Below are 9545 nucleotides of genomic sequence, written 5' to 3'. Positions count from 1 at the left end.
CCCCAGCTATAATGAGGAAAATCGTTTCTTTCCCTTTTCATATCCCGTAAGTAATCAGACTGGAAGTCCTTGGAGGCAGGTAGGTTTCCTACCACCACGGTGGTGGTGGTGGTAAGCTCTGCCTGTTAAAATTGCTCTGCCTTTTACATTATGAAACCCTATTTTCAGTTGCTTAAACCTTGATGGTTTTTTATCACTTGATCTCACATTTTCCTTTAAAAATATTTACTTTAGGCTGAATTATCTTCTGGGATGGGGGGCAAAGAAAGGGAAGAAATTTTCAGCGGCATAGTCAAGTCTCTCTTGAGAAAAAAAGCTGGGGAAATGACAGTAGACAAAATAATAGTGTATATTTTGGCAAGACATCTTTATTTTAAAACCATAATGCCCCCAGTTTCTGGACTCTAGACTTCCCATTTTGCAGAGTTTTGGCCTTTTGGCTATTGCCAACTCTTGTGGAAATCCACTCAAATTCGACTAAGTCACAAACCCTCAAAAACCTGCAGCTTGTTTTTATTAGATACATTTCTCATCTATTCTGAGCACGGATTTTTTTTTTTTTTTTTTTTTGCTGCAACATCAAATTCAAGCTGCTGTGCCGCTTCGTAGGCTAAACCGAGAGCGAAGGGGCTGTCGGCCGTGGATCGCCTTTGCCCAGCTGCACACTGGTGGGGCGCAGGAGGATGCTGACCCACCGGTGAAGGGGCTGTGGGGCAGAAGGGAAAGCAGGCGTGGGGCTGTAGGGTTGCTTGGTGATGAAGGGGGCCCGGACTCGAACTGGGAGCCAGACTGGGATGGACTGGTGGAGGTGGAAGAGGACTGGGAAGATGATTCTGGAGAGGTGAGACTGACTGCATTGACAAGGCAATGGGAATGAGAGGTTTGATGAGGGGAAAACGGGACTAGGTACGTGTGGAGAATAACTTTGGGGTATGAAAGAGGCTGGAGTTACGGTCACAAGAAGAAAAGCTCCTGGCTCCGACAGAGACATCAACATTGTCAAGTTCCACCACCTCCTGGCTGAGAGGAAAAGGCAGAATGTCCTGTGCTGCCTACTGCAGCAAATGGCAATCTGCTACCTCTGCGCGAGACGCTGCTAGTTTGAGACTGGTGGAGCTCTGCGTGGCGCAGCGAAGGGTCTCGGACGTGCTCTGACCTGGGCAATGCCCTACGACGGCTTGCTTTTCTCTTTCCCATTGAAAAAACCCAGGAGATATTACGGGCCAGGCACACACGTGCGTGCGCATACTTTGTGTCGATAATTGAGGTGTTTAAACCCCAACTTTTTGAAAAGGGGGCTTCCCGAATCCTTGTGACTCTGGGTGCTCGGCTGAGAGCCGGAGAAGCTGCGACTAGTTTGTTGGCTGCGTGCCTTGAACGTGGTAGGATCTGGAAAGCTCAGCCGTAGGTGTCTCAAGGAGGGCACCCAAATCTGTCTGTAATTAATACCTACTTCTCCCAACTTTGGCTCCGGAGATCGTGCTCCAGCCGCCGCCGCGTGTGACAGACAGCCTGCCCGGCTGTGACAAGCCAAGGTCAGAGCTTGGGGACACTGTCCGTGGGACCGTGACACCTTGCAGCCCCCCCCCACCCCCCCGCAGCCCTTTCACACCCGGGTCCTCTCCCGTGGACTAAAGCAAGCCCCGATCGCTTCGCCCCCCCCCCCCCACGCGGCAGCACCCACCACGGTGGGCCGTGGGTCCCGGGGTGGCTGGGGGGTAGGGGGGCACCGTGGCAGTGAAAGTATTTATTTCGGGCAGCTGGGGGGGGGGGGGGAAGGACATCGATCCTCTCTGGCGGTTCACAGTAAGGAAATTAATAAACTCCCTCCATCTGGCTCCTGAAAGATAAGCTAGAAAAGCGCAAAACCCTCGCAAGGAAGGGACCGCCGGCGCAGCAGCAGCAGCATCCCCCCGGGACACCCCACCACGGGTGACCCCCGGCTGCCCCCCTCCGTTCCCCGTTGCCCCTGGGAGCGCTGCCGCCCCCCGGCTTTTTGCCCCCCCCCCCCCCCCCCCCCCCCAAGCTCCTGACCTGCCTGTCTCGGTCCTTTACTCCCCGTCCCGAGCGGTGCCCGGCGGGGTCGGGGCGCACCGGGAGGGGGTCGGGGTGCACCGGGAGGGGGTCGGGGTGCACCGGGAGGGGGTCGGGGCACCTCTTACCCCCCTCCCCCCCCCCCTTCTCCCCGCCAGGTATTTGTCCACGTTGATTCAGCAGGAGGCGGGGGGTGTGTGGAGTTTGAGGCCGGTGGGGGGAGCAAGCCGGAGTGTCTGTCTGTCTGTCTGTCCCCCCACCCCCCCCGGGGAGCACCGGGGAGGGTTAATCGGCGCGGATCTGTGGGTCTGGGAGGAGAAAGCGGAGGCCGGGCTGGGGAAGGGGGGAGGATAAGAGGAAGAGGGGAAGAGCGGCTGGGTGAGGTCGCACACCGCCAGCCTCCGCGGTGCCTTTTCCCGCAGCCCCCAGCGGAGGAGGGCTGCTGTGGGAGGGTGTCCGTGTGTCCCCCCACCCCACACACACACACACCCCCCCCCCCCCTCCCCTTTCCCCGGGTCTGTCTTTTCCCCCCTCCGCTTCCCCCGGCCGCGGAGGGAGGGAGGGACGGCGGGGTGCGGGGGGTCCCCCCCGGCGGTGCCTGCGGGAAGGGAGCCGGGGGGAGGAAGCATCTCCGGACCGGGGCTGCCTCTCCGGGAACGAGGGAGGGACAAAAGTGCCGCCTCCCTGCTCTCCACTCCGTCCCCGAATTTCCAGGGACTGGGGTGGGGAAGAAAGAAACCGGAGGATTTCAGCTGGGACCTCCCGGCGGGAGAGAACCGCAAAGGAACCGAGGCAGGAGTCGGAGGGGGGGGGGGCAGCGGCATCCCGAGGAGGGTCCCCCTCCCCGCAGCCCCTGCCTCAGGATGCGGGTCCTGCCGCTGGTGCTGCTGCTGCTGCTGCCGGGGCTGCTCCCCGCCGTACCGGCCCAGAAACTCTCCGCCCTCACGGTAAGGCAGCCCCGACGCGGGGTGATGGGCGCCGCCGGCGGGGGGGTGGGTGGGTGGGTGGGGGGGTGTCCCCCGGGGCGCACCTGATGCGGGGTCTGCGTGTCCCCCAGCCGGGAAAAGGGTGGTGGTGGGGGGGGGGGGGGGGGGGGGTCCGCTCCCCACGGTAGGACCTGCGGGGGGGGGGGGTGGGTGGGATGGCCCCTCTGGTTTCTTCCACGGGGGGGGAGTGGGTGTCCCCCACGCCGAGCAGCCGGTCAGGGTCCGGCTCCGTGTTACCGCCTGGTTTTTGGTTTTTTGGGTTTTGGTTTTTTTTTTTTTTTTTTTTTATTTTTTTTATTTTAGCGGAGAGGACTTGAGGTCCGCTGCCGGACCGTCCCGGGCTGACCGGTTTGGTTTTTATTTTTAATGAGAAAGTGAGGTGAAACGAGCCGCCCCGGCTATTCCGGGCTCCACGGTGCTAAACGTGGAAGCTCTGCAGAGAGATGGGTGAGCCAATTCATTAGGCTTGCTAAATAAGCCATAACCACTTCGCCAGCCAAGACCTGAGGTTTGCAGCTAATAGCTCGGTTCAGTCTCCTTGTAGAGCTTGCAGTGTTTGCAAAGCTATAATTAATGCAATCTGTAGAAATAAAAACATTTTCCTTAAATGTGTTTTTAAACAAGTGCTTGAGTAAACATAACGGGCAGCGAGTACCCCTTTCAAGCTGTTTTTAAGTGTTTTGGTGAGGGCTGTGCCCTTTAGAGTTTATTATGCTAGAGTTACAGGCAGTTGCAAAGTGAAATAGACCCTATTTTTGTCGCAGTCTTTCAGAATATTTCTGTAAAATACTGAAGAGTTGGGGTTTTTTCCTTTTTTTTTTTCTTTTCTTTTTGATTGAGGGGGGATAGGGACAGCTCAAGGAGAAATGGGGCAGCCGGTGTGTGTGTGGGGGGATGGCTGAGCTGTTCATACCTGAAATTCTTCAGAAAAAGTTTTGCTTTCTTGTCTAGTTTTTTTGTGTGGTTGTTTTTTTTTTTTTTTTTTTTTTTTTTTAAATGATTTGTAGATTAGAAGCTGCTAATTGAAAACCTAAAAGGAATGAGTCTGCTCCGTGAATTTTACAGTGTGTGGCATTCGAAAGTGTGGGACAGATGAAGTCAGGCGATTCACATCTTTTACTTTTTAAGAACCTCATTTGAAGCAGCCTTAGACTGTCAGGTGATATACACTATTCCGGTTAATGGGCTAACATCATTGCGATTTAATGCCAAGTTCACTTTCACAAATGTGTAAACAGAATTTACAAGAGATTACATGTTATATTCTTTCTTCTGTACATAAAGAAGTTCTAAATATTAGCATGGAAGTAAACTGGAAATGCTACCAAAACTAAATTTGTCCAAATGTATAATAAGAGTAATTGTGACTGTTATATCATCTTTAAATGATCCATGACTCAAACGACACCAAAGCCTTTTAATAGTTGTATATAAATCACTGCTGAATGTAACTGTCACTCAGTGAGCGGTTGTCTGCCTCATGAAAGGGAAGAAAAATCTGGCCAAGGGCACTTTGGCAAACTCTTTAAAAATTAAATGTCATAGACTCATGCATATGTATTTGACTTTACTGTTAGCTGAGAGATGTCTGAAGTCCCTCTGTTCCCTCTTTCACCCATCCAGAGTGTGTATTGTTCATTTCTGTACCTTATAGTAGCGTGCATCTTTACGAACCATGACCGGAAAAGTCAGTCCTGGTGGAATCCCCACCCTCTGCTACCAAAAAGGTAATGGTTTTGGAGACTTTAAGCTTTTGGACTGAATTAAACTTAACATTTCGGTAGGGGTAGCTAGCCTTGTTAGCAGAGGAGTGTAGGTAGCGAGCCCATGCTAGTTTTTCCACTGCCTGTGCTCTTCTTACCGAGATGGCTAGCCCAGATGAATACTAGACTGCATTAGAAATCCTTCCATAAAATGGGTAATGAATAGACAGACACCCGTAGGAAGAAAACAACACACACACACACACACAGGCACACATGCATACACGCATACTTTCTGCATCTTCCCACAAGACTAAACTTTGAATGAGGCAGGTTTATTCCTCCTATTTGTGTACTTCCCTATTTAAACAACAAAAAAAGCAGTGCTATTACACCAACAAATACCACAGCATTAAATCACTCTTTACTCCTGCAGTCATTTTGCTTATAGCTCACAGCCTGTATAACCCCTTCCCACATGTACCCGTCTCAAATATTAATGGGTAATATCTACATAATTATAAGGAAAAACCAAACCGGGCTGTGTAGAAAGGCTATGAAAATGCCTGACTTTTTTCTCCTGCTGTGCCGGTGTGTGATGACAGAGAACTACCATTCTTTTCTACACATCAGGTGAAGATTGTCATTTGCGGTTGGAAGAAGAACAAAGACAGACTGATATTTTTGTCAATAAGCACGGGCCACAGGGACGGAGCATGTTTCACTGTGGACCTGAGTTTCATGAAAACTGTGGGATGATGACGGGGAGAGTGTGCACATCCCTGCTGGTATCACGCTGTCATGGGTGTCTGTAGCTTGCCAGGTGGTGATAACATCGGGGCACAGTCTCCTTGGCCACGGCGGTATATCTGCCATAAGATGAACCTTAGCAACGACATGTTAATAAAATTAAAGTTCCCTTTAACGAAAGCAACTCTAAAGTTAAGGTCGTTATCCGAAAGATGACTGCATGGATCAGAGGTTTCTTCCTTGCCTGGGTGTTCAGCAGCTCTAGGGTCTAAGCGGCAAACTTGGATGATGGCCGGGCAGGGAGGGGGTATCAGCGTCTGTCTTTATGTTTTTCATCTGTCTAAACAGATGAACAGATTTCTGGGCTGTTTTAACTTTACGTCCTCGCTAGCTCCAGAAGCAGAGCAACTATTACATTCAGAGAAGACTTCCAGTAGTTTACATAGTTGTATCCCTGTTTAATTAGGAATAAGATTTTTGCGTTTCTCTTGGGCAGAAATACCCACAACAATGTCTATAGCTCAGGTGAATATGTGATTTTCAGATCTCGGAAGCTTTGAAATAGCCCAATAGTAAGAAATTACAGAGTTTTCACTCAAATGACACCTCCAAGAGAATTCTGATTGCCTAACAGTCTTACGTGACTGCAGGGACTGCTGAGCGTATGGTTTCTGACAACCTTGATAGTAGCCACCAGGACAATTTCTGGCAGGCGGGTGCATCAGAGTAGGCAGCAGGTAGTTGAGATGCATCCGTCAGTCTGGAGTCTGGTCCCCTGGTCCTCGTGGCTGTACCTAAAGTGAGTATATGAGTGCTGTAACGTGTCCCCCTCTGCCCAAACTGTGGACCCAGCCAGAACTCGCTTGGGTCCCCGTCTGCTTGCCTGGGTGGAGGACGAACATGAGGGGTGGGCTGATGCACACCTGAGTCTTTAGTGGGGGAGCCAGGATGTGCACCGGGGTCCAAGAGTTTCAAAGTTCTTGTGGGCTCACTGGGTTAGAGATAGCCCAAAGCTACTGTGAGTTTGTACCGTTCCTGGCTTCTTGTCATCAAAAAATACTCTTTGCTAAAGTTGCTCCTGGACTCTTGTCTCCTGAGTAGGAGCATATTGCAATAATAGACAAAGTGAGGGGAAACATAATATTCCAGTTCTGAATTGCTTACTGAGCCACAGGGATGCATGGGGGAGGAGAGCATTATTTAGTATTATATTTATTGTTATTTCACATAAACAAACATTGGCAACAGAACAATGGCTTTCATTCTGGGAAGGTAGGCTGAGAGCTGTCTCATAAGAAACCATGAGATCTGGAGGGACTGTAGCCAATTTGGCTGCTCCTGGTTTTTCCTGCCCTTGTGTCAAATGCTAACGTAAAACATTCTTACATTCCAGAAAATAGCTTAAGTAATCTTGTCCTTTCACCTTGTTTATGGCAAGGCAGGTAATAGTCTGCAATTCTTGTAACACGTTGTTGGAATGTTTTTGCAACGCTGTATTTTCATTCTGTTCTGTGAGATGCACCCATTCTTTCTGGACGTATGAAACCGATGAGAGCTGAGCCTTATTGGCATATTGTGTTAGGGGAAGAGGCGTATCCTGAGGATATAGGTACTTTGGGTTTGAAACACAACGTTTTGAAGAAAGCTCATTTTGTTCCTTGAGTAAGTAAGTTTTTGATCAGTGCACTTATCACCACACTTACTTTGGCATCGTTTATGCTGTATTTTTGGAACCATCAGCTTAGCTTTTATCTCAGTTGCAGTGTTGTGCATGTGCATGTACTTGTTCAAACAATAGGACGCAAGTGTTTCTTATTTTAAAATCTTGATGACTTATAACGTACCACAAACTATTTAATTTTCTTCTTTCAAAGCCTTGCTGAACCATGCATCCTTCTCAATACAATATTGATCTTAGATTTTACAAAGGAAGAAAGTTTGCTTGAAATCGCTTCTTGAAATGAACACCTCTGCCTGTTAAAAGTTCCTTTCATCAGAGGCTGAAAATTTCAGGGAACAATTGTTTTCTCTTTCTCCCTTGGCACATGCTTTGTGAGTATTCAATAGCATTTAATGCGCTGGATAGCTTCCACAACACTCACCAATATAAGATGGACCACTAAGGTAGTTCAGTAAAGGGAAGCTAAACACAATCAAAGCTTTCCAAGTTAAGGACCCATTTGGATGGCGCCTGCAAACCCAAACATTTGGAAAAGTTACTCTAATTGTGACTGAAAAACCAAGACCATAAATAAAACCGTAAGTGGCTCCAGATCCTAACAGCATTGTTACTGCAAATGGGCATTGGTACAACCAAGGGTACATCAGCTCTGAAAACAAAACACTTTCAACAATGCTTCCTTGCAATAAACTCTCAAGACGCTTCTCACTAAAGAAACAAAACCAAAACCTGTGAGAGTTATTATTGAAAGAGTCAGCAAAACTTTTGATCAGGGGTTAGAAGTAATTTTTCTGCACGCAGCCAACATAAACTGTACCTTATAACGTGAAAGACATAATGGAGATGGCAGGTTGACTGCACACCCATAAGATTTTAAAACTAGAAGTGAAGAGTAGAAGTGACTGGGGGTGGGGAGGGAAGAACAGGACAGAGGAAACAAAAAGAAGTAGATCGTGTATTTTGGCCAGTTGTGACGCTTTCATCCGCCCCCTGTTGCCCACTGAATACCTCGAGGAACAGCCATGTGTGTTCCTTGACAGTTGGCAAACCTCAAGGTTTGGTTCATTTTGAGAAGTCTCCGAAGGTTTAGCTGCTCTCCAAAACCTATCTGAACCCTCTTGGTTTGGAAATAGGGCTACGAATCTTTTCAAGATCTGGCTCGCTCAGGACTTTGCTAGCGTTTCCATTTCTTCAGCCAGACCAGCCTCACCACAGACGCAGCCATTTTCACAGTATTTTGGTACTTCCATTTCCTCCCAGGCCTGAGCCCGCGAAGTGCAGAGGCGCCTGAAAATTCAAAACTGAGTAAGGAAGAGTTGGGATCAAAGACCTAATTTTTGAATGGCAAAGGAAGGTCTGAGTTTGGTTCAGGAGGGGCACTTTTTATCTGAACAAATTCATACGTTCTTGGGGAAGCTGCGGAGTGACTGGAGGTTACATTTTGAAAAGGACTCAGGCATTTCCAAGCTTTTTGTGTTTTCTTTGGGATCAAAACCCAAAGGCTTCTTAATTTTTTAGTTGATTCAATATTGTATTTTGAGGTAGATTTTTAAAAAGTTCATATGAAAGATTCATGATGAAAGTCATTCCACAGTGAAAAGCTGGAATGCTGTCTTCAGAAATAATATAGTCAAAATAGTTTTTGACTGTATGAATGCTGCCCTCCCCTCCTCTGCCCCTCTACTACCTTCTACAACAAAATTCTGGTGATGCCAATCATTTTGGTCTCAATGGCCCCATGTAGTCTCATGGGATATGCTTCTGTTGACATTTCTCTATCCACTTCTGGTTATTAATTGATAATCACTGCCCTCACAATTATCTACAGTGGTAGATACAACACTTCCCAGGGCAAGACTGGCTGTGAGCCTGGAAAGAGGAAATGCTTCAAGAAAAAACTTACAGTTTACAATATACTGACGTTACACAGAATAATTTATGCCAAAGGAAAAGGAGGGATAACTTAAGGTGTAGCAAGAAATTGGCCATAAGCAAAGAACTGAGCAGAGGAGAGCAGGTATAGCATAAATAACTGCGTTTTTTCCTGCACTTTTTCGATCTTTGTCTACTTAACCCATCTATATAGGGAATTGGTCTGAATTACAGCCATCGGTGTAGTGCAGTGGTGTGCGTGGGATACAAGGATACCAACATTGGTTACAGGGAGGTGAAAGCTACCCAGAAGGGTATGGACTGGTATTTAGATTGGTGTGGTAACGCTTTGTATCAGAGGGTTTCTTAATACGACTTTACCAGTTTATGAATGGTCTTCAAAGAAGCAAAGTTAATGTAGCGTCACGTCTTACCAGAGAACCCGTGAAGTAAGTTTGTGTGGAGTCAGTCCCCCGAACTGAAGCTTTAGCCAGACCTCGCAGAAGAAATTGCCTTGAT

General features: G+C 48.2%; 1 protein-coding gene across 4 annotated transcripts in view; it reads left to right on the top strand.

Annotated features, from left to right (window-relative positions):
- Positions 1-2382: 2382 nt before the first annotated feature.
- Positions 2383-9545, top strand: part of SMOC2 (SPARC related modular calcium binding 2) — a 150157-nt gene continuing 142994 nt past the window's right edge. For 2 of the 4 annotated variants that reach the window (XM_049831056.1, XM_049831055.1), the window contains exon 1: positions 2383-2981. In XM_049831056.1, coding sequence (XP_049687013.1) covers positions 2898-2981 — 84 coding nt within the window. In that variant the 5' untranslated portion in view covers positions 2383-2897. The remainder of the gene's footprint in view (positions 2982-9545) is intronic. The other 2 variants (XM_049831058.1, XM_049831057.1) reach the window with 1 other exon arrangement.

Source organism: Accipiter gentilis, chromosome 28 (assembly GCF_929443795.1).
Source record: "Accipiter gentilis chromosome 28, bAccGen1.1, whole genome shotgun sequence".
Lineage (NCBI taxonomy): Eukaryota > Metazoa > Chordata > Aves > Accipitriformes > Accipitridae > Astur > Astur gentilis.
Note: the sequence above shows the minus strand (reverse complement) of the source record. Positions and strands in the feature narration are given on the sequence as shown.